Source organism: Prinia subflava, chromosome 19, assembly GCF_021018805.1.
Source record: "Prinia subflava isolate CZ2003 ecotype Zambia chromosome 19, Cam_Psub_1.2, whole genome shotgun sequence".
In the NCBI taxonomy this organism is placed as follows: Eukaryota; Metazoa; Chordata; class Aves; order Passeriformes; family Cisticolidae; genus Prinia; species Prinia subflava.
Window position 1 is genome coordinate 5,651,381 of NC_086265.1, and position 25,693 is coordinate 5,677,073.

At 43.9% G+C, this 25,693-nt stretch overlaps 1 protein-coding gene across 1 annotated transcript in view; it reads right to left on the reverse strand.

Moving 5' to 3' along the window:
- GALNT9 (polypeptide N-acetylgalactosaminyltransferase 9) overlaps positions 1-25,693 on the reverse strand; it is a 125,464-nt gene that overhangs the window by 60,040 nt on the left and 39,731 nt on the right. The window contains exons 3-6 of the mRNA XM_063416164.1: positions 21,481-21,647; positions 19,581-19,755; positions 9,330-9,527; positions 2,057-2,174 (exon numbers count right to left, since the gene is read on the reverse strand). Of these exons, the coding sequence (XP_063272234.1) occupies positions 2,057-2,174; positions 9,330-9,527; positions 19,581-19,755; positions 21,481-21,647 (658 nt within the window). The remainder of the gene's footprint in view (positions 1-2,056; positions 2,175-9,329; positions 9,528-19,580; positions 19,756-21,480; positions 21,648-25,693) is intronic.

The following is a 25,693-nucleotide window of genomic DNA, read 5'->3' on the forward strand; positions in this document are numbered from 1 at the left end:
CTGTTTTCAGCCAAGCATGTGGCACCACTTTCCCTACATCTTATTATTTATTATTATATTAGGTTTTGTTCCTTACTTCTTAATTCATTTATTCCTTCCTTTTTCTGTCTTGCATTGCTTCACACAAGCAGCCACACATGGCCGGCAGCATCCCTCTGTGCAGGTGGGGGGATGCACCAAATATCCCTGCATGGGGCACTGCAGCAGGCCTTAGGAAAAAAGGGATTTTTTTACAATTTACTTGGAGGTTCTGGAGTTAAAAAAACCCAGCTTGGTAAATTCACAGTGGTTTTATAAATAGCCTAGAGAGAAGGGAGAAGGTTCCTGTGCATTTTCACGCTGTTGGTTTCTGACAGCTCTGAAAGACACACAGGAGGGGATCACACACAGGATTTGCAAATTAGGAGGCAGACACTTGGATATTACTTACTGTGATGGATCCAGGCTGGAAACACAGAGTAACAGACCTGTGCTATGGACACACAGCTTATTTCACAGCAAACTCAGACTCCTGTACTTGGATAAAACCTTTTCCAAACACTGGGGTTAGCTTTTCTTATAGGAAAAAAAACCCCAACAAAAACCCCAACCAAAATAAAACCCAAACACAGAGAGCTGTTTTCTAGATCCAAGGTTTCTGCAGGCTTTAACAGGTTCCCTATCCCTGAAATCCTGTCCTTGCTCACCTCAAATCCTTCTCTCTTCAAGCAAGTGCCATTTCATAATCCTATTAAAACCTTTGCCTCTGTTTACCAGGAGCCCTAATCGTACTCAGCAACTTCTCCTGGTCTAAGGAAGAGCAACAGCTTTCAGATTTCTGAGGAGGCTTATTCATCAACCACGCCACAGTTTTGCCAGAGTGTTCAATCTATTCTGGGAGCAGCCATGTGGAAAAAGTTTCAAACAGCTCAAAGCCCTGCACAATGATAAAGGAAAGCTCACACAATCCTGGTAATAGCCTGACCCTCTTAAGGAAAATTGGATGATTTGTGGTAGCAGTTTTTCTGTCCCCTATGTGAATTCTGAACCTTAACGTATAAGCAGTGTATTCACAGAGTCCCATTGCAAACCCCATCCCTCTTGCAATGCTGGAATAACAAATACACACCCATATGTGAAAATAAACTCTTGCTGCAGTGACCTTCCTCCTCAGCCTAATGGTGTGAAGGAGTTTGTAGCCATTTCAGAAAAAAAACAAAAAGCCAGATAAAGAATGGACTAATTTGATGTTCAGTGTTTCACCATGAGCAGAATATATGCTTTAATGAGCACATTACATGCACCAGGGACATGTTACTGGGAAGCAGGGGATAAAGAGTTAGGGGAAAATAATTAAACAGTCAGCTTTATAATGAGGAAACTGTGTTCATGCAACATTAAGCGGCCTAATATTCAAATGCTAAGCAAAGACATGTTCCTTGGGCTTCAGGAGGACCTGCTGGCAAGCAGCACCTTGAAAACAAGGGCAAGGGATCACAGGTATCAAACCTCCTTTAGGGCCAGGCCACAGGGACTGAGGCTGTTCCAAAGTCATCTGTCCACACTTCACACTGTGAGGGATGGAACAGAGCAGGACTGAATACAGGATTGCACCCTGTAGTTCTTACTCTATAAGGAGGATCCTCAGAGTTGTAAAATATCCCAGAATTCAAAATGTGTGTATGATGAACATTACAACTGGCTTCTACCAGCCTGGCCTGGCTTTTCTGTGGGTGTTGCATGTGTCAGACCACAAATGTACAACCCCAGCTGAGGGCAATGAGCACATGGAGACTCAGAGTGGCTGTTTGCACGAGGACAGCTCCTGGGAAAGGGGAAAACCTTTCTCACTGGGTTCACACACTGACAGGATGAACCAATAAAGCACATTCCTGACTGTTATCAGTTCTCTCAAGGCCTGGAAGGCCAGGAACATTCATTTCCTGGCACTGGCACTTCCAGATCGTGTTGCAGCATCAATTACCCCAGCATTAAGAGCCCATCAGGCAGACAGGAACTCTGCTGGGCTCCCCAGCACTCCGTGACATGGACACTGCACACGGACACTGCTACTCACTCTCATGCCTAATTCGATGTTTTCTCCTCCATAGACCTCCATGCCAGGGTCAAGCAGGCCAATCTCACCAAAATACTCTCTGTCCACCACAAAAGAGCATCCAATCATGGCTGGTGTCCTGCATGGAGACATCAAAGTAAAAAATTAAGCCATTAATTAGCTGTTAGAGAACCCACCTCATAACAAATTCACACAGATTAAACAGTGTTTAGTCTTCAAGTTTACATTCTAAATTTACCTATTAGCATCAATCATGTGGCACTTCATGTATGCAAGAAATCCCAGTACTTCTCTATTTGGTGCTGCAATTTTTGAAGACTTTCTGTTGAATCATTCTCTAGTGAGAAGTGGTCTCAAAGCTCTACAAAACCCACACGGGGTCCTGGATACTCCTGGCTGGGCATTTCCATCCTCTGTTGATGCATATATTTATACACCAGGATCTTTGCATTTATAAATTCAAGTTGTTTGATAAAATGCATCTTCCTGATCATATTTCCCAGAGCCAAGCCTGAAAACAGATTTGCCTAAAAAGGCTGAGTGCTCCCCTGCACACAGGATGAGATAAATCCTATATACACCTTGATTTCACATCTTGTACCACTGAAAAGCATATCAGGCTAACAAGGAATAGATTTGGTCTAGGAATGAAAATAAAAGGAGGACACGACCAAGGTAAGGAAATTCAGTACCTTTGCAATGAAATAAGCTTTGGAGGGAATATTTCAGGTATATTTTTTAAGTTTTACCCATGATAAAAGAGGGAAGGATATGGGGGGAAGAAACACACACCAATTTCTTCATTTTCCTTTTCATGTATTTAAAGCTAAACACAGGCTTTGCTGGATCAAGGCATCACTGCTTTGCAAAACTGAGATGCTAGTTTGGGCTCAGACTCTTTTCCAGCTCTGCCTCCCCCACAAAAATCCTCTGGAGGCAGCTCCTTACAGAAGTAGGATGCTCCCATGGGGACATCTCCTCCCTTTCTAATGAGGAATGGTACTGCCAGGCTTTGCAAACTGCTCTCAGGTGCTGGAATCTCTCTCTCTGGGGGCTGGATTGCTGCAGCTGTAGGCTCTGTCCATTAAAACATTGAGTTGTTAATTGAACGGGGGTGGGAAATACATTTTAGATGCAACTACATAATCATCACTCACAGACGAATGCCACGGAGGACTGTCTCTGCAACTCCCTCTCTCCCTTCTAGGGTTTATTTCTTCTCATTATATATATTCAAATATAGACTTCACAAGCCTTCACAGATTTTTCAGAAAAAAAAAAAAAGTTTTTTCAGGAGTGAGCAACAACAGCAGAACAGTGAGAGAAGGAACCACATCCAGCTTTTGTAATTTTATACTGGACCACAGTGTCACACTGACATATTGCAAACACTTCTCAAAAAACATGCTTGAGAAAAGCTCAAGGCCCTCACTTGGCATTAGAACTGTGTTTTTCCAGTATCTGAAATACTCCAGTTCATCCACCACTTTTAGTGCAGTGCAGCAGACTCATCTTGAAAGGCAGAAATGGCCACAAGAGCAGCAGCAGCTCTGTCACCCACTGCTCGCTGCCCAAGGGGCTGCATGAGAGAAGTGAGTGCCCTCAGCACTTCACAGCTTCAGAGCACAACATATCAACCTGCTCTACAGAAAACAACCTTTTCTCTTAATCATGCACTCTAGTAAAACAGAGACACTTCCAGAAGGAGAAAAGAGCAAGCAGAAGTGCACTGTTTTTTATCAACACCTCAAAGGTGTTGTGAAACTTAATTGATCTGTGGACTATTCTTTGACACAATGGGGGATGTTATAAAGCATGAATTATAATCAACAGCAGCACTCAAAGGATAATGTGGGAAACACAGCAAAATGGGTTTTGCAGCTAAAAGCTTAAAATGCAGCCTAGAATTGTATTGATTCTGCACTGAGAAAGATACAGCGTAGTCAGTTTGGGGGAATTACCTGATAGCACTGCTGTAGCAAGGGAGACATGAGAGAAACATTGCCCTGGGAAAGGGAGGAAGCACAGAGGGATTTCTGGAGGTGAACTCTCCCTCCCTCCCTGCCTGTGGCAGCAGGGAGAGAGGCCTGTGAGGGGAGGGCAGTGCCTGCCAAGGGAGGGGGCACAGGGAACAGAGGGCCAGGGAAGAAAAGCGTCTGCTGCAGGTGTGAGTCAGGACTGGTTTGTGTCACTGAGGTCCCCAGGAGCACGGCTCTGTTGGTGGAATTCCAGCAGGTGACACCCATTTCTCCAGCCAGGTGCATCCCCCTCCCTCCCCTTGCTGAAGGGAGATGCCTGGGGGGGCTTCATCAAGAACCAGTGAAGGAGAAAGGGATGGGGACTAAGATGCACATGATAGAGTCAGTCTTCCTCTGCCTCATGCATCCTTCTCTCCTGCCTTAAGGTCAGCATATATATTTATATATATTTATATATACATATGTGCACAATGCAATCAGGTCACATTTGAAACAGTTTCCCCAGCAGCCAACTGAAACTTTCAGGAAAACTGACAAATGCTCGCAATAAATACATAAATTCAAACACAAATAGAAGCATAAATAAATATATAAGCATCAATGTGTATATGCAGGCATAAGGAGAGAGACAAGGAGTTTCAAATGACATATCACACATCATATCTCTGAGAGTTCCACCTCTCCCAGCAGGTGTCTCTTTGATTCAGGTTCTTAAGCAGCACCTCAGCCCTGATCTGACATGTAAGAGGGGAAACCTGCATGGTACCTGCATAAGTATTTCTATTTTTCTTACAACTCATGTCTTCTGTAAGGAAGAGTCACACCAGGCCCTGAGAACAGAACTCAAGGACAGATTTGCTGTTCAGGAGATACAGGGAAAAAAATGACAAGATGACAAAGTAATGTTCATCTAGAAAGGCAGAGCAAATACGGATGTAGAATAATTCTCTGATGCCCCATGGAAGTAAAATTTTTAGAACAGGCAGGACACCCATCAAAACCTGGACAAATAAAAGTGAAACTGTTCTGTTACAGGCTCCTGTGAACCAGAAACTGAAAAGATGGCTATAAGCAGTCAATAAACACTCACCAGTTTTATTATTATGTGGCAGCATGGTTTATCATGAAGGACTTTACCTCCTAAGCTCAGGTACACAGGTGAATTTCTTCCCAGAGCAGGGAGAGCATCATCAGTATTGTTATTGCAGACCAGCATGAGGCCTGACTTGCATGTGAGATGGGCACACACCCCCTCAAATAGAGAAGCAGCACAAAACACTTCACTGGGGCCATACAAACTCTAATTTATGTCCATGAGCAAGGCACTGGTGCTCCCTGGAGCAGCTGATGCAGTGCATGTACATACACATCCCTCCTGGTACCTGGCTATGGCATATTACAGCAGTAAGTGAGAACATATGCAACAATGAAATGCACCACTGCTGCTGGAGGAAGATAAAATGGAAAGGTGTGCACTGCTTGGCTGGGTGAGGCTGACTAATGACTCTAATGTTAGTGGCTGCTGATCAAGAAATCAAATGCAGAGCAGTCCATCATCATCTCAGCAGGTGAGGGAAGACAAGCCAGAGCCAGAGCTCAGAATACCAGAAACCTTCCTTGCTGCTCCAAAAGCCAGGAAAAAAAATATACAGCATGCATTAAAAACCCCAGCTTGTTTCAATGCATAGTCAAAGTCATTAGAAGCTCTCTGAAATAGAAGCCTTTGTTCCACAGTTTGTTGCCAGATGATAAGGACGATTCAGGGCAGGCTGCTCGCAGGAACACAAATGGAAAATGACGTGATGGACACAGCGTGTCAAAATAACAATCCTCATTTAAATCTTCACGTTACAGACATCTTACATCTCAAATGTCAAACGTGTGAAATGGATTGCCTGCAGAAGCCAACTCAGGGAACATCAATTGTTCTGAAGTTCAGAGTATTAACGCAGGGGGAAAAAAAGACCTGACTTTAAAGCGCAGAAATCAGAAATCTTTACAAAATCTGACACTTTGTTCTTGCTATTTCTTTACCTTTGTTAGCACTTCAAGGCCACGTCCCCTTTGTCACTTAGCTCACAACAGCTGATGTGACATTTTATGGTGCACACTTGACATGACTGCCCATGAGTGACCCACTGGCATGAGGGACAGCTCCTGCTCTTTCCCAGCAAGGCTGAGTAGAATCACACCACTGTCAGTGTTCAAGAAATTAGAGGATCAGGCTTCAAATAGAAAAAATTCTTAGGAAAGAAGCACATCTGTTGGGCAGTCCCAGAAGAAAACAGGAATTGGACCCTGCTTTTCAAATGCCTCACCCAATTCTGCACATCAATGATATTTATTCATACAGTGCAAACATGAGAAATGCCAGGGCTCTGATCCTCACTCATACCAGGGTACACTTGTTCTCTAATGCTGAAAATCTCGAATCCCTTTGGAGATCTGGCAGGAGGTATTCAGCTCCCCCAACCACAAAACCAGTCACTGGTTTATGTATTACCAGCCTTTTCTGTCACAAAACACTCAGAGAGGCACAGACCAAACCCACCACTTGCTGAAAACAGTGTCAAACAAAGCCTTAAGAGGTACAGTGGTAGCAAGGACTAAATGAACTTGCAGTTTTCATGCAGATGAGCAGCTTTGCCATCTTATGGATGGACTGGACAGACACATGGATTCAAACACCATCAAAGTGCACCCGTTTCTATGTCTTGCAGAGTGGACTGAAACAGGAATCATGGTTGTAATATGTGGTTTGGAGAGCTGGTTACAAAGCCAAAACCTGTATCAAACCAAGAGCCACGTCTGAGATTTTTTTAAAAGTTTGCCCACTAGCCTGACATTGCCTTCCTTTTGAAAACACACTTTAAATATTCCACAGCTACTAAGTTCCCACCATGAGTGCTTTAAAATCTCAATCCTAAGGACAGGCTTTGTGATTGTTTTCATCAATAACACTCACACAGTCACTCTTTCCATTACCATAATTACACTGGCATGTCACTTAAAAGCCACAAAATTGCATTCTATTTCCACAGGCAGGAACAACACAACAGCCAAATGCTTCAGCAAATCCATCCAGGTGCTGCAGCTTCAGTGTGGCCATAAAGTGGATGCTCTGCTCTCTTAAATCCCTGCCTTCAAAGAACCTGTGCCCAGGGAGACACAGAAGTGTTCAGGGTTCCATGTGGATGTTTCTGCATTTTAGGGCATGGAATTCTTAATTTGCAGAAGAGATGCTTAGGCAGTTGCAGTGTGTCCAGGTATTTGCCAGCAAGGGTTGGGTGTTCTCCTCCTCCTGCTGCTTGTCTCATCTGTCTCTGGGCAGTTTATGCACTGTTGAATTGCAGGGTTTCTTCATTTGGGTTCAGAATAAAATCACTGCTCTTGGGAGCCAGTTACTCATGTGCATCAGATTTTAACACAGCTCAGTGCTTGAGTTTGGATTTGTTCACTTCTGTGTCAGTCCAACTCAGATCCAGCATGACACCAGCAAGAGCCTGAATGTAAATCTGAGGGAAGTCCATGGTAAATCAGGACCTTTATTGCTGAGGTTTAACCTCTTAGTTCAGTCTTATCTGTTGTATGATCATTGTCTCCAGAACAGAACAGAAGATACTCAAATACTGGAGCAATCCGTGGGAAAATTACTACAGTGATTTCACATATAAACTGTGAGTCATGAAGTGTGCAAAACCTTTCAGGAATGAAAGCTTTGGATGATTAATTTTCCTTTATCAGTAAACTTTCTCAGGGCTGAGTGGAACAGGTATAAAAACATCTGCACTTTTAAAACAATGTGAGGTGAGAAGGGCATGTTATCGAGGAAAACTGATTTCCTAAGTAATTACTTCTCTGCTTATTGAGGTCTCAAGCCAAGCAAAAGGTCAGTGATGATGGACTGTGCTGTCCTGTAGTAAATAAGGTTAATATTACTGTATAGCTCTGTTTTGCAGTCACAGGGCATGAGAATGAACCTGAATACAATTTGCAACACTTGCTCAAATACAGATTAAAATATTACTCTGCATGAGGGAAGGATCCTGTGAGGTGGTCCCATCCCACTGATCACCTAGAAATGGGATCAGGATGTCAGTGTCTTTTCACTTCCAAAAGATCACTGGCACTTTTTCAGGTGGTTGTGTTGTTGGAAGTACTTGGATGAACTTTTCAGGATGTGACAACTCAAGTTTTTGCACTGGAAGAGAAGAACATCAGCTCCTCTGCCAGAGCCCACACTGGGACCATACAGGAGAGTTTTAGCTTACTTTAAGATGAAGCTGATATACATGAAAATGAAGATGACTTTAAGCTGGTAATTTGTGTCCTTCTTAAGAAGTCTTAAAAATAAGAGCATCCTAAAGTGCATACTTAGGCTTCAAATTTTTTACCATTTATTTCTAGAGTTGGTACCAACAGTATCCTTAACCCAGAACAATATGTCCCAGAGGAGCTGTTAAGACAAGCATCTGCACTGGAGATGAAAGTCTAAGAGAGGTAAATTTTCAAATGGAGAGGAGAGGAGAGAAAGCCCTTTTCACATCAGCACATCCGTTCCAGTTTTCCCACTGTAACAATTCTCAGAAACACCTTCACAATTCCTGTGACAGCATTGCCTCAGAAAATTCCATTTCTGTAATGTAAAATGTTCTCTTACAGGGAAAGGTAAATTGACACACTGACTAAACAGTCTGGTGTGGGATCATTTTAAAATTTGACTGGTAGGAAAATTCTGAACATGTGCAAACTTCTCAAAAAAAACCCAAAAAACCACCAAAATACCCCACCCGAAACAACAACAACAGAACAAACAAAAAACTGAAACCAAAAACAAACCCTTAAAAAAAAACACAAAGGAAAGAAAAAAAGCAGCTCTCAAACACAGCTTCTAGTGGTGCTCCTGGGAAGCTCTGGTTTGGTCTGATGACCAAGACTGCTGCCCACAGAACAGGAGTGAAACCAGCCACTTTATAATCACACACACAACACCTTTGCTTCTCATACACACAATGGGCCAGAGTCCACTGGAAAATAAAAGGTTACATGAAAAGTGTGGCCTACTAATAGCCAACACACTCAGAGCCAGAGTACCTGTGTACGTTGTGGGGCAGCTCTGAGAGGCAGCACATCATGCTGTCAATCCAGAGCTTTGCAGAGCCATCAGTTTGCTCCAGTCTCATTTTGCTGTTCCTGCACAAAGCCTGTGGCCTCCCTCACCTAAATTCCCCCTCAGCAGATGACCGGGACAGAAACACGGCTGGGCCCAAAGCCATGGCACAGGGGAGACTTACCTGATGGGAGCTGACTCGTCCCCTTTATCCAGCCAGTCCTGCGGGGGGATGATGTACATGCACCAGAGCCCCCAGTTGTAGCCGTGGGCGGCGTTGGCGTACTGCTGCACCTCGAACGTGTTGTACTTGATGTTGTCGATGGCGGGCAGGATGATCCGCTTGCGATCCTCCTTGATCCGCGTCAGCGCCGGTTCCACCCTGAGGGCAAGGAGAACAGCACAGCGTTTTACAGCCACGCAGCGAGCCCAGGTCCTGCTTTGAAATGAGGGTCTCCAAGCCTGTGAGTGTCAGCCCAGCGAGCCGGGAAAACCGGAGTGCAGCAGAGAGGGGCTGCAGCTGCCTGGGATGATGCTGCACACAGCACCCACACAGGAATCGCCACCTCTGTGAAGCTGGGCCAGAGTCTAACCACATGTCCTAGGTTACAATGTAAGATGTGCCCAAAGTCTGTATTCTATCCCCATCTTCAGGAGCTGCTGGAACCAGGTGGGGCAGTGTTTCCCTTGCTCCCTCCCTCTGGACTATCTTCTGTTAATGGGCCATAAAGGCCTCACCCCATGACTCACAGGTAACTCCCTCTGGAGCTCTCTCTGTTCAATGGGCAATCAAGGACCCACTACAGGACTCATGGAATGACATCAGCAAATTGTGAGATGCTCTGCCCAGGGGGAAGAGCCAAGCATTCCCACCTGGATATGAGCAGGGATTTGGGACAGCACAGCAGGCCTTACCCACTGGATTCCCAGAGGACAAAAGCTACCAGACCTTTCTACAGGATCATTGCTTCAACAAGACCACTTCATCTGGACTGCTACCACCACCCTAACTGAGTGTCAGGTTGTATTCTGACTCTGTCAATGGTTTTTTGTGCTATTGCTTTTATTTTATTTTATTTTACTTTTTTTCCCTCTCTCCTATGAAATTGTATTTCTGACTTGGAGTCTCACACTGGTTTTGCTTTCAAACCAGCACACTGCACAAAATTGGACCAGTCACTTATTCTGAGGCCTGGAGACTGTTAAATCATTTCACAATGGACAAATGCTGAGAGACACCATCGGCAATAGCAGCTAAATGGTCTCCTACTGGCTACACCACCAGGATTCCTGGTGCCAATTAAATACTGGCTGACATGGCCTGAAGAGCTAAACACGCACCAGGGGCTGCAAGAATCTGAAGGTTACTCAAAGGTTTTAATCCTGTTTCCCAAGACTGACCCCATCACATCTAGTTTGAATGACAAATGTGGCTGCATTATGCCTTCTAAAACCTCTTTGGTGATGAGAAGATTTCAGGTGCCAGATGGTGCAAAAGCAGTGAACTGCAGGAAATGTTCCATCATTTCAAAAGGCTTTAAAACATCAATGTGCTTTCCACAGAAGCTACGTCCCAAAAGGAAAGTAAAAAGCTTCAGTGCAAACACTCATTTCTGACCAAGGTAGTCTGAGTTTGCTATGAATTTACAGAGAAACTGTTCCAAAGAGGTAGCAGACTTACATAAGGGTAGAAATAATTCCTCAAAGCAGTATTAGAAAGAGCCACTGGTTCACTCCTTTGTAAGTGTGTTTCCCCTTGAAATGTGCTTTGAAGATTTTGCAGAGCTCTCACATGGATCTTTAAGGGAATGGGGGTTTGCTGCAGCTCACAGAGGCAGGAGGATTTGAACACTGATCTCTTGTCACTTTTCTTTTGCTGTTGGTCAGGAGGCAATTGCTCCTTTGTGGTTTCAAGTTTGTTACCTCAGATTTTGTTTGTTATATTCAGTTTGTAGCCATGAATTTTCTTGTGTAGGCCAGGAGAAGACACTGTACGTGGTTCAAACTCTCAATTCATGTGGGTTTTAGGCCACACTTGTGCACCCCCATGGAGCCAGTGTGACCTACCACATCTGGATAAGCCACTCGCATTATTAGTATGAGATTATATTTATAAGAATAAGTGATTTAAAAACCAGTGGGTGGGTAGCAGAAGAATCCTTGTAAATCCAGCAGAGCAGGGAAAAATGCAGAAAAGCAGAATCTGTTTTGTTCTTTCCATCATTTTATCTCTGCTCAGCAGCAGAAGAAAATACAGAACAATGGACATGCCATGACTAATCTGGTGACTCCATGCATGGACACAGTAGCCCTTGGGCATAAAGCTCTCCTACTCCCTCTGAACTCTGAAATAAAGGATTTCAAACCACCAGACAACAGGTACAGGTGTCACTAATTGTTTGCCTGACTCCCATGGCATGAACAGATATATTGTGTTTGGGTCTGATTTCCAGATCTGCCCTGCAAAGCAGGAAAGCTGCTTGCGTGCCTTCTGAAGCAGAAATGTGTGCATGGGTTTCTTTTGTAAGAATCAAACTCTGTCATTTGCTACTGCCTGATTCTGGAAACAGGTCTTTGACAAACAAGGAAAGAATGGGAGTTTTCCAAACTATTTTTATCTCTCTTGGTGGGAATTCTTTGGTCACCAAATCCTCAAGTTCTCAATTGGTGGCAAGTTTACGTTGATAAAATTCAACACTGTTTAACCATGAAAACTATCCTGGAGGTTCCATGACCCTTTTACAGTTCCTCCTGGGATGCTCATTTTCCAAGTATTTTACTTTGTAGGGTGGATTGAGATTGTGACATGGAAAAGCTGAAAGAAGATAAGGAATTCTTCTCCCTCAATGTCAGATACCTGCAATGGACTCCTCACATACATGGTAATTGCCTCAAACTCTCATTCTTAGCTCTCTGCTCTCACACAAACTATCACCAAACTACTCCTGTCACTCTACACCTGAGGAATTTCTGTGTTTTCCCATTTGTGTGGCTCACATTTATTACCACCTGACATGGTGTTTTGCTTCTGAATGGCTCAAGGGGGGGATCTCTGGAGTGTAATACAACAGTTAGGGTCAAAATACATGATGAAATTCCATTAATCTCTATCAACCTATTGATGTGAAATCATAGATTCTGAACTTGCATGAAATCCGAGGCATCTGTAAGCTGTCCATGTGATGGGAGTTCTGTTTAAGTCCCCTGCACTCAAGAAATGTAAATATTTAAGATGTTACTGCTTCAATAAGAGTTGATTTCTGGCAGATGAAGTCAAGTGCCATGCCAAGGTTATGGAGTCAATTGGTATGAAAGCAACTGCTGGAACTTCATCTTCTAAACCTCTCATCTCACCTATGGAGGTGATTTCCCAGCTCTCTTGGTATCCAGATGTGTGGAAATCACACCCCTGCATCTATTAGGATCAGGAAATTTTCAGTATCTGGACAGACTGTACAGCTACCTGACTTCCAAAATAGTTTCAACCCACAAGCAAGAAAGTAGGCTCTGAGTCACAGATGGAGAGAGAAAATCCAGGACAGAGCTGCTCTCTTAGCAAAAATGCAGAATGCAGAGCCTTTTAATTAAACATTGCATACCTGAGAGATTTCACAGCCTGTCCTGCTCTATAAAAGACAGCAGAGAGAGCAGTGGGGTATTCAGAGGCTCAGCCCAAGCTCATCTTTGTGAGATCTGCAGGAACACTCAAATCCCAGGTCCTGCCAGTGCCTTCTCACTGCCAGCACTGCTTGTGGGCTGTTTTTCTGCCTGCCAGGATCCCCAGGTAATGGCCAATAAAGAAGGACCACGAGTTTGAACAGCACTGGGCAAGGCACTGTGTTTGCATGGCTTATCCTGAGTAATCCATGGAATATGAGGGGGTTTCATTGCTGTCCATGTCCATGATGCTGTCACATCATCCTGTGGGGTTTTTTTACACTAAACAGAAACCAAGCAGACAATTTGGACTGGAATTTGAGTGACACATGAAGATCCTCTCCCTTCCATGCTCTCTAAAACTACATATTTGTCAGCATCCTCTCTCTGAATAGATTGTTGGTGAATGGATAAAACCAGAAGAGAAAGGACAATAAATTTAGTTCTCTTATGGACTCCACGAGGCTAAAGGGTATTTTCACTTCAATTTTATTCACTTTGATTTGTCCAAGTCTGTTGAGCACATCACTGAACAGCACATGCATTCAATGCTTTTGCCTACCAATGGAAAGATTTCTTCATTAACTGCGGATTTTCCAAGGTGTTGAGCACCCATGATGACTTTATTGGGAGTTCCAGCAAGGCTGGTTCTGTGGCATTCAAAGAGTAAATGCTCCCAAGATAAACACTGGAGGTAGGAAAAGAGTTGGAAGGCAGAATTTAAGCCAGAGTACAGAATAAGCCTGTAAGAAGATTGAGTGCAAAGGCAGGGGCCATACTGTGACCACACAGGCCTCTCTAATCCCATTGTAAGTCTATCTCTGAACATATATGCATTCTGTATTTAACACTGGTTTGATTCAGAGCAGTTCAAACCCCACGGGAAACCACAGCAAACAAAAACTCTGTGTTGCCTTACATCCTTATCAGATTGCTGGAGAATTCGTGCCAAAGGGAAAGCCTGGTTTTTCACAATGCTAAAAAGAACAGCTTCTTCCAGATAAAAAACAGATAAAAAGAAGTTAGTAATGAGCTCCTCAGTGCACATGATTATATAATTCACCTTTTTAAATATGTAAAAACACCTGCTGACTTCAAGCAGACTTTTAAAAAGGCACAACATTGGAATAAACAGACTCAGTCCAAGGGAATCCACATGCATGCCACAGGGCAGGTCCTCTGCTGCCCAACTCTGCCACTTCAACGGCCTCCACAGCTTCAGGGATGATTTTTGCTAACATGCAGCCTCTGAGAGGCAAACTTTACCTTCCAGGTCTTAGTTAGCATGGCTGTACGAGGCATTTGTCAATGAATTCCTCCCTGCAGCCCAAATGTCACTTTTTCTATATTTTTTCAAAAGTAAATCCTTTCCTAAATGATAGGAATAGCACTGGGACTGTCTCTCCAATTCTACCCTATCCCAAGCGTGTACCCAAATACCTTGGGCTCTTTTGAGATAAACATGCCTCTTTTGTTTTTCTTCTCTACCATCACTACGCTACTTTTCACTGCAATAAAAAAATTAAGAACTAACATTAAGAAAAATCCAACCTTCTTTTTCCTGCTTTCACAGATCAGAATTTCCCCTTCTTGCAGTTAGGGAAGAATCCTTATAAGACATAAATGGAAGACAACATGGTCTCATCTGCTAGATTTTATGGCTCAGTGGGTTTAACACTGCATTTTACTCTGGTTCTACCACTGTCAGATACCATGAAGTATAAACTTAACAGAGAAATGTAAGAAAAAAGAAAGCTGTGTAAACTGAAAGCTCATTTTGAATGATTTTACACGCTACCTCACATTTCACTGACAATATACATTTATCAGATGCAGACAAGCAGATCTACTGACATACATAATTCTTCACTGAGGCCATCTGCGGAATATTTAATGCAGAATGCCTTTCCTGCAAATAAGTGTTCAGAGAACTGAGAAAGAAATAAATATCATTCTCCCCTCCTTGGTCTCTGAGAGAAGAGAGAACCTCCCCATCTGCCCTGCCTGACATCTCTATCAGCATTCCTGTGTGCCCAGGGAAGTTCCAGAGCCACAGTCCCCAGCTGGAATGGAGGGAATGTGGCACCAAGGCCTGCTGGAGAGTCAAAGATCAGCTCTTTGGCTGCCAGACCTCAATGGCTCTTTTCTGCACCACTGAAAAGCAATGAGGACGCTTCAGTGAACATTCTAGGTTGTCGAGGTGGATGAAGAGCTGAAGCTGCTTTTCTGGTACATCCTCTGCGTGCAGGCTGGGACCATCCCATGGATCCCAGAGTCCCACACGCCTCCTGTTCCATGCTCCACTCAGATTATATTGGTTTTGCTATCTAAAACATGAATCCCATTAAGTCACCAAAGTGATCCCAAGGCTTTGGATGAGGAAAAACTCCCTTAACAAACACATGTCCTTCTCTTTTCATTTGGGTTTCCAGGTCAGCCTTGGCCCCAGGGATGCTGCCATGAGCCGTGTCCTGAGCACGAGAGGTGTGCATGAACACTCCAGAGGGGAGACACTGCAAGGAGAAGGACTGCAGAGGTAATTTCACCTTCACCACTTCTCTCATTTAGAAGGAAAGAGCCACCTGGACCTTGTCGTGTCCCCACAGAGCCCTTGAGTTTGAAAAGGGGGGACAGGGAGTTTAGCTGCAGGTAGAGATTGGCTTCCAGTACATTGCATGAAAATGTTACCAGGGAGCTCCCAGGGGGACAAAGACCCCGTGGCTTTGCCCCCAAAAAGCACAAACACATCTCTGTTACAGAGTGCTTGGGATAACCAAAGTCAGTAAAAGATTAGGAGGAAACCAACCTCCTTTCTCCTTTACACACCTCTGTGAGAATCCACTGCTTGCTGCGCTACACCTTACAGTAGAAAGTAGCATCTTCAAAGTACCATCCATAGGCTTAGGAATCTTGATATTTAGCTCTTCTTTGTTCACTAAAACACCCATTTTTTATATTTTTAAAACACTAACAGCTTCAGGGATAATCCATAAAGATGGGATGTGTGTGACACAATCTGATGGATACTCAACTTATATTTCACATTCTCTTTCTCATGTCAGGCTCTGTCTGGCTGGTATGTTGAAATCTTTTGATTAAATCCTCTTACTTCACTGCTTCTTTATTGATACTCGCCCTTTGTCTGGCAAAATTTTAATTACTACAGGACTGCATAACTCCATTCAGTACTCTGATAATACCTCTGTGATAGGAGCAAAAGCAATTCCTGAGATAGAATGCAACTATAACACTCTATCATTATGTCTTCTTTTATGGCTCCTAGCACCCTCTTTATGGCTGCTAATATATTGTGCTTTCTGCCTTTCACGTACTGATTTCTGCTCTCCTTCACTCAATGTGTCCTTTTGCTCACCCAGAGAATTAACATCCTATCTCTGAAATCTCTTTCCTGCTCCCAGACAGAATGTAGGGAAGGAATCTTCTCCTTGTCTCATTATTCTTTCCCATCTCCCAGAGACAGGAGTTTACACAATTCTCTGCATGTTCTGCAACACAATCAGCACCCAGGGCGTGCTGGTTTGCTCTCAGTGTTACTGGGGGTGGCTTCAGGCACGCTGGGTGGACCTAACCCAAAAGTCAGAGCAGGAATGCTCTGATCTTCAGAGTACTGAAGAAAAACAGAACTAAACAAGCTTAAATATACCCTCAGGGAGGAAAGCACAGCAGCTTTTCCTCCCTTTTGGTTCTGCTGGGTTGCTGAGTCCCATTGACATCAAGTAACCATTAAAAACAGACCAGGTTCTACCACAGGTAGAATTTTAGCTATGAAATGTACACATACATCACCCTGCAATTCTAATTTAAAATTCCATTTGAGAATTCATAGCAATGGCCTCCCTTTCAGGCAGTCTTCTCCACTTCCACTCTCTCAGCAGCTGTATTGGCTCACACTATCAAAAGCCTTAAGGGGAACAGGTCAGTCAAAATCACCGCTCTGAGATAACATATTTCTACACCTGAGAAGCCAAAAAGCAGCAATTAAGCACAGCAAAATAAATAATTCAATAGCTAATTTGACCTGCCAGGTTGCAGAGTATTTTTTTATATCCTACCAGATTGTAATTTAGTTTAGAAGAATTGTCCCTGGAGAGCAATGCTGTGAGAGCCCATAAAATGCTATAGTATGATATCAGGCAAAAAGCCACCTGTAAATGGGCCACTATTGTTTAAAGAAGTTTTTTTCTTGTCAGTCCTGCATATTTCATGAGAAAGTGATGAAGTCCCTCTTTGATTCTTTATGAATTAATCTGCCAACTGATTAGGCAGGTAAAGCAGCCATAGATTGGGAAACTAAATTGCACTGCAGGCACTTGACTTTTAGATGGAACACAAACCAAACAGAAAGCTAATGCTCTTTTCTGTGGCAAAGGAATTGGCTTCTTTTTAATTGCCTCACAAATAATCCATAGACAGCTTTTAGTGGGAGCAATCCACGTGGCCTCTGAATACATAAATAAGCATTGAAAATGGGGGAAATATTCATGCAAGGTGCAGTTCAGCAGGGGAATGGAGCAGCAGAGCTTTAACAAGAGACTCCCACCTGATTCCTGAGTTTATAGGGCTGTGGAGTGGGGGCAGTGCTAACCTGGGGGGAAAAATAGAGCAGCCCAGGTGGAAGGAGTTTAGTTCCTGCCAGTCAAAGGAGATGAGATGGAAATGGAGATGACAGGCCACCACATGTGCACAGGGGACAGAACTAAAACTAGGAGGAAGTGGGGGGAGCAGGGTTTGAGATGGCTCTGAGCAGCCACAGAGGTTGAATGGAGCAAGAGGAGAAACACCAGCAGGGAACAGAACTCTGAGCCCAGAGGGGCAGCTCTGGAAGGAAGGGACACAGGATGCTCCTGGACCTTGTTTGCTGTCCCCACTGATCCACCAAGTGCCCCAGAGCAGGGGCAGAGCCTGGCCCAGCAGAGCAGCTGAGACCTGAGAGCTCTGTTGGGAGGAGGATGCACCAGGCAGGGGACAGAAAACACAACCCTTTTATCTTGGATATACACACTCTCATTTACTGAGCAGTCCAGGTTCTTGCTGTGCTGATTTCAACCCTTCCTGACATTAATGCAAAGCAGTACAGTAAAAACAACAAACCCTAACAAACCCCAAAGCAACCACAAAGCCCTTTCCTGCTCACTGACACTACTGCTGAGCTTCCCTGGGTACAGTACATCAGTCAGAGCTCGATCTCCTTATAAAATGAGAACAAGATTCTCCTCAAGCCCCAGGAAACTGCAGCTTGGGCAGGACAAGCACTGGGGACAGCACCCAGAGCATGCTCTCCCCAGTCCCTAATTCTGTCCCATAGCTGATATTACCCTAGATGAATGTTTGAAAAAATTTAAAAGATCTACTTGCTTTAAAAGCAAATAAATAAATTAAACCTTTAGCTTCTAGAAAATTACTACAGCTGCTATTATAGTCTAACATAGTCCTAAGGAAAAGAAATGGGATGATCATAAAGCAGGTGCACTACAAGACTTATTTTATTGCGTCTTCCATTTTATAAAGATATTCAAGAACATATAAAAATAAACACTCTACTCCTTTGCAATTAAGTTTCTCTCTAGTTGTAAGTACAGCTATTTTTAGTTTTAATTTGAGGATATCTCCCAGAATTTCAGAGCATAATCATTTCCACCATAACTCTGCATCATCATTCTCAAATACCAGCCTATCTTTGGAAAATGCATGTTTTACATGCTGAAGGTCCCAGAAGTCCTCCTGCAGCTGATGGCACAGATCAGCCCCTGTGGCCCCAACTTCCAGTAATGCCAAATATTGGCCACCAAGTGGTGCTACAAAGGTTTATTCCAAACGCAGTTCTGGCCCATTAAACCAAAAAGGGATGGAGAAAGGCATGCTAATTTCAAGCCCTATTAAAACAATGCTGGCAATAATTTAATGTTTCCCTCAAATGTAAATGCGAGAAAATTTACGAGGAAATCAGATTGGTATTCAAGTTTCTAAGAAGAAATGCTAGAAAATTACAAGGAGGTAAAATAAGCACTTGAAATCCTCCAGCCCAGAGCCTCCTTAATGGTGTCTCCCCATCTGACTGCTCTGGGATTTCACATCCTTTGTGGTTCCAATTACTTCTCTCTCCACTGAGCTGTGCTAGACCAGGCACAACAGCTTTTTTATGGGTCCTGCAGTCATTGCAGGAGCCTGTCAGCAATGTTGCAATAATCAGGAACACAATTCAGGAGTATTTGCTGATGTGATGACAGCAGCCTGCAGCCCCTCATCCCTGCAGCTGAGCAAAGCTCCAGTGCCACTGCCCCTCTGGGGGGTGCCCTGGGAAGGCTGGCCTGGAACAGAGGCTGCACAGAGCTAGAGAATAAAGTAGGGATTTGTTGAAAGGCCTTTAAGGATCCACCTTGGGCAGGACAAGAGCCTGGCCAGGGCTGCACCCAAGGTGGACTAAAAATGGTCACAAAATGGACAAATGGTCACGAGGTCTCACACTTCTATAAGGTTTGGGCCATTTGCATATTGGGGTTTAATTGTCCAATTACAGCTTCAGATTATGAAGTCCCATCCTTCTTGTTTTCTCTCTTCAGTCCACCTTTGTTTGTGCTTTTGGGCCTGAAAATTTGTAACTGTTATCCCTGGTTTTCATCTGGAAAAGGATTTGTTTTGTGTCCCTGCTCTATGCAGAGCTGAGTGACCCTGACTGTGAGCTCAGAGCTGTACCCCTGGGCAGCACAGAGCCTGAAAAATTCAAACTGAAGGCATGATGGGCACAGCCAGCACTTACCAGCCAATGTTGAACTCCACGTGGGCATCAAAGAACCCGACCACAGGAGAAGTTGCTGCTTTCCAGCCCTGGATCCTGGCCCGGATCAGCCCCTCCCGCTTGGTGTTGCGCACGATTTTCACCAGGCCTGGGTACCTCTTGTGGACATACTGGTCCAGGTTAAACTTCAGCTCCACTGCAGCACAAAACAGAAAGCCAAGCCACACAAACATTTAGAATGAGAAAGGCCCTGCAATGTTATGATTGATACTGATTTATTCTGATTTATTACAGAGGGGAAGGAATCCTCAAATATCCCCCAACCCTTGGTCAGTCTCACAGACCCAAACCCAGTACTGCAGCTGAGGAATGGACCAGGGGCTCCAGAGAAATTCCCCAAACACCAGAGACTTGCCCAGCTTTAATACGGCCTGATGGATTTGAGTATAGTGTTGAAGAGGTAGTTTGTCTACCTATTTTAAAAAAATTACTACTCAGATTCTCTGATGATTTGCATTAGGTTACAGCTGGTCTCTGGAAGAGCAATTCTGACCACAGAAAAGTGTAACATGCCAGTCTGGGGATTTTTTTTTTTCTGATTTATGTTGTTCAGTAGGAGTTAGAAAAATAACCTCAATGGATTTTGGGTCAAGATGTAATACAGACCACAGTTAATTTCCATTAATTTTCAGGGTTTTTCCTCAAATATAATTAAGATTCCTCAATACCAGGCTTCTTTCCTTTTTAACTAAATGGATATTGAAGCTCTCAAATAGGCTTCTCTTTTGTTCATTTTCAGGCATTCAATCACAGATGGAGGAGAACTCATTCACCCTTTTTCAGCTTCATTTCAAGAGGCTTACAAACAGGCAAATTACCAAAATGGTCTCTCAATTTTTTTTAAATCAATGCAGTTTGGTAATTCATTTACACTAAAACTTATTCATAAAGTGGCTTTTGCCTAAATATATTTATCAGAAAAACTAGTAGAAGCTTCCAGGACATTAGGAGCCTCATTTTTCTGATCTATATTAGACAGTAGAATCATTATCACTGGAGTCAAAGACTTGATAAATCTCCAGTTATTTGGAAGAGTGGCAGAGAAAAGCCACATCAGAGTTCACTGAGAAATGATGAGTTCAGTTCTCCTCAGGATTGCCTTGACTCAAACACTTTGCAATCTCACAAAATTACTCCACAGGTTCCACTGCTGTAACTGGAATCTGAATTGCATACACATTTTCTTAAACCTATAGGTTTTGGAACTAGTTTTTGTTTGAGTTATCTCTTCTCTCAGCTTTCCCTTCTCTTTGGGGATCTCAAAGAGTAAGAGCAACTTAAAACTGAAAGAACTTAAGGCTGTTGATCTGAGGAGGAAACGCTAAATTTTAGGCTTATGGGAAATAAATAAGATTTTAGAAGATGTATCATCTAGAAGTGTAGTGTACAAGTTTAAACATGAAGACTCTGCTAGTCCTTTGTATCCTGACAATCTTCAAACATGACTGTGTTGTGAAATATTAGCACCCTATATGCTCACCAATATTTTAATTTTGGATTAAATCATAACGAAATAATGTGCTGCCAAATAAAACAGTAGTAACTATCTTTAAGGAGAATCTTTTCCTTGGAAGCAGAATTTAAACTTTTGTTCTATTGATGATGATATTCCTCTGGATCTGAAAATTTGGAGAAATGTGTCCTATTAAGATTGCCTCCATAAATGCCATTCATTCTGTTAGGATTTCAATGAAATCAACAGGGCTTATCCACATTATTTTTTTTAAATACAAACAGTCAGTATTTACTGACAGCTTTGTGCAAATGGCTCAATCAGCCCCTCTCATCAACAAACATCTGCATTTCACACCTGGAAGTGAAACGGGGCACTTTGCTTAGGGGCAAAGGGACAAAAGCTCACCATTGTCACTGTTGTCGTCCACCAGGATGATCTCCTTGAGCAGGTGGGACGGGGTGTGGTTCACCACGCTGTGCACCGAGCGCAGGATGACAGAGAGAGCCTCGTTCACAAATATGAACACCACTGAGATCTGGGGCAGGTCCTCCGGGTACGTCATCTGCTTGCACCTGGAGAGAGGAAAGACACAATTAAAGCCCAGGCAGCCACTGGGAGGCAAAACAGACTGAGGGGCATCCTCCTCTCCTTGCTCTCCATCCGTGTAGGGATTGGCAGACTTTGTCCTTTCTAACCCCAACAAAAGACGTGGTAAAGGCTCAAAAGAATCAGCCTGGTTAGGAGCAGCCCCTTCCCCATCAGCCCTGTGTAAAACACGGGGTGTGTGCATGCACACAGGTTTGTAGCAGCTCTCATTCCCTGTGGGGTTAAAAGCATCTCTTGAAAACCAAAGGAGAATCAAGGACTCTGCTCAAAAACAGCCTGGAGAGGACCTACAAAGCCACGCCCTGGCTGTGCTCCCAGGGGAACCACCAGCAGCTCTGCTGCCAACCCACAGCTGCAGTGGAACTTTAAAACCAGCATTCACTCAAGCCAATGTTGTGTTTGTCCACAGAGAAAGCACTTGCCACCCTTTCTGAGTGCACAGTTTGTGCAGCAATGACAAACACATGATGGTTGTTGTACAGGCCTGCACTTGCTGAAATGTCTGCAAACAGGTCTGCTCCCTCTGACAGGCTGCCTTGCTAGGCTGCTACATCCTGAGTCACAATTTGCTTTTGTGCTGCTCACTGATACTTACATTTTACCACAGACTATTTTGAGAAGAACTGAGGCCTGGAGAAGTTACAGAGCACAGAGCAGAGCTCCTGCTTCCCAAGTCCCAGCCCATGCCCCTGTGTAACTTCTCACTGCCTTGTTTCAGTGGGGTTCTCTCCCATTAGCAAAGAGGCTAATTTTAAAAACGACCTACATGGTCTCACAGTCAAAAGCCATTCAGAATTACCATAGCAATTACTGAACTTGCTCTCTAAAATACTGCTAATGATATCACAGAAAATGACTTCTCCTGCTCTTATCAAACTTTCTGACCTCCATGCTCATTACTTTGGCATAACAATCACTTTTTTCCCCACTTCCAGCAGTCCTGGGGATAGCTCAGGTGACAAATGCCTGACTGCTGAGTAACCTCTGGAAGTCAGTTATGAATTCTAGTAAAGTGTAATTATTCATAATTCCTGATGCCAGCACTATTTGCCCAGAGACCTGAGCACTTGCCATGGATTACCACAGCTGCTTCCTGGCAGCTTGCTGGTGGCACACAGAGGACCACTGTGTAAAACTTCTGGCTAAGCAGCATTCTTACACAGCCTAAAAATAAGCCTGGAACAAGGAGAGAGGTTTTCAGGAGGTAGGAATGCCCTGACACAGCCCTCTTTTTTGAATTTCTTCTTTGAATGCAATTTTCCTCTGGAGCACACTGACGTGTCGAAGAAGTCCATCAGGAATATTGCAGTAACAGGAAAGAGCCATCAGCTAAAAACTTGGACTTTGCAAGATTTCCTGTGACGAGGCACATCTTTTACCTGACAGCAATTTTCTTTAGAGTCTCACTGGTATCAACACATCACAAATTGCACCTCAGGAAAGCAGACCAGTCCCCAGGGAGTGGGTGCCCTGCTGGTGGAGGTGAGGAAGAGGAGGGAGCCCATCCCAGGCCATCCCTCCTCGTGGGGTCCCACAGCAGCACTCAGAGCTGGCAGGAAGGGAAGGAGGGGAGGAAAGTGTGTGACCCATCTGGAGACAAAAGGGGAATTTGCAAAGGAAGGTACAGGAGGAGGGATTACAGCAAGAATGAGAGGTCAAAGTAGCACTTAGTACAGAAAGAATGAGCAATTAAAGCAAAGGTGGGATCACCACAAATGTCCAAAATAGAGAGGCATGTGTGGAAGGACCAAAGTTGCCTAGGAACAGACAGGGAACCTGTCTGTTATGTGAAATATGAGAAGACCTCCGCAAATTAGGGATTTTGCTGAACATCTCTGAGTGAAAAGTGTTTGTTTTATTGGCAAGTGAACTGGAACACCGGGGCATCCAGCCATGTGTTCCTGGTCAGACTGACAGGGTAAACACAAGTAGGATTAATTCCTGCTTTTCTGCCTTCCTCCCACTTTCATTCTGAGAAAAATAAATCTAATTCTAGCTTTAAAACCAGCACACCTAAACCACAACCTCCTAATTTTGGATTTATTTGTTCTTCACCACATTAAATCAGTGCATTATTTTCCCAAGTGTGATTCCAACGTCTTGCTGGTTCACAAGAAGTTTCATGCCTTAGTTCTCAGTGATTACTTACACTGTAGGGCATCAGGGACTGCTTTAGATAAAAAGCTGGTTTGAATTTCTTATTCTACCTGGATGAAGTTATTCATATCACTCCTCATGCATCCTTCTTTTTTTCTATTAGCAGGATATAGTTGAAAAACTGAGTTTTGACTGCATTTGGAAAGAGCACTCCAAACAATATATATTGAATTTTTTTTGGTAAAGCCCCTGCAACAGGAACACCTCGATGGGCAAAAGCAAACCTCAGAATTTAGCAGCAGTTTAAAAGCTGTCATAAATTTATTTATTGCAGTGAGGATGAGGAACAGCAAAAGCAGCTGTCCAGCTAAGCACTTTCCAAAGCACAGCAAGTGATTTAAGGGTTTATTTCCTGCAGACTTCAAGTCAACCTTGAACTCCCAGCTCCTTAGGTCACTTCAGAAAATGAGCTGGATGTGCTGAGGTAGTCAGGAGAAATCACTGGTCCACTAACAAACACTTGTGATGATGTTTGAGAGCATGAGCAATCCCAGTTAAGGTGTGTCTCCTTAAAAACCAGTGGGTGCCTAAGTGCTTTGCTGGATTGTGGCCCGAGTTCTTCCCAAAGTGTTCTCTAATTAGACACCAGCCACAGCAATTTACAGTTAATACTTCCTTCATTCCAAGAAACCCTAACCAGAGTTTGGCACTCGGAGCCAAAGAGTGACATTAGCAAACCTCACGCTGCCAGAGCTCACCCGTGGCTGTCACCTCTGCTCAGCCAGAGGCTGACAAGGGACCAAGAGCACAGCAGTGGGTCAGCCAGAAAGAGTCAGAACTCACAGAGTCCTCCTTGGAGCAGCCCTGGAGCAAGGCAGCAGGGACAGGTCATTATGGGGGAAAGGTAAGGCTGTAACAAGCCTAAAGACTTCCAACGAGCCAAAGGGCACCCTTGCAGAAAATGGCTGGAGCAGACACAGAGAAATCATTGAAACCTATGAGCTAATGATGGAGCAGCTCAGCACAAGACCAGCCACTTTTATTATTTATTTTGAGAAAAAATTACCAGAATGCGAAGAAATCAAACTGTACAAAATGCACCAGTGAGGCACACCTTTATAATCCTTCAGCCTTATTGCCAACAGAACCATCGTAAGAAATTTAGAAATCATCTCTTTCCCAGCCCTGATGTTGTGCAGTGCCTGAGTGTTTAAAGCTCCCAGTGCTCTGCCAGGGAAGGCAGCTGGGTCCCACCATGGTCTGCACTTCTCTGGCCACGCTGTGGACTGTGGCAGCAGGGTGAGGGAGGACAATTTCAATGATTGACAGCTGAAACTTGGCCCTGTAATATCCAACACTCCTGAGTTTAGGAAGACTTGAGTGTACATTTGACCTCTATGGTAGCTAAAGATGGTCTGAGCTGAGCAGGTATAGCTTACATTGAATATTCCTGTGATTTTAAATCAGCATATTCAGAACTGTCAGCAGGTCCCACAGAGCACAACCAGCAGAGGAGCTCAGGGCACACAGGACCCTGGCCAGGGACACACTGCTGGATGTCTGCAGGACTGGGGAAAAAGCAAAGGCTGGAACTTCCATGGGCCAGCTGAGGAGGGATTAGAGCTGATATGTGAAACAGCCCTTCAGGCACCTTTCATGCAACATGCCAAGCATCAAACCTGGGGCATCCTGCTGTTGTCTTGGGAAAGGTGTTTGAGTGTTCTCATTCTGTATTTGCTACTGCAGAGCTTGGCTTGGCAACCCAGAGGTATTTCCTTTCAGATCATTTTTCTGTATTCTGGAGATGATTTTCACTCATTCTTTCTCTTACATTGAACTGGCTCCTTAAATGAACATTTCCCAGCCAGCCTCCTCAGCCCAACTGTGAGCACTGTCTTGCAGGCATAAGAAAACA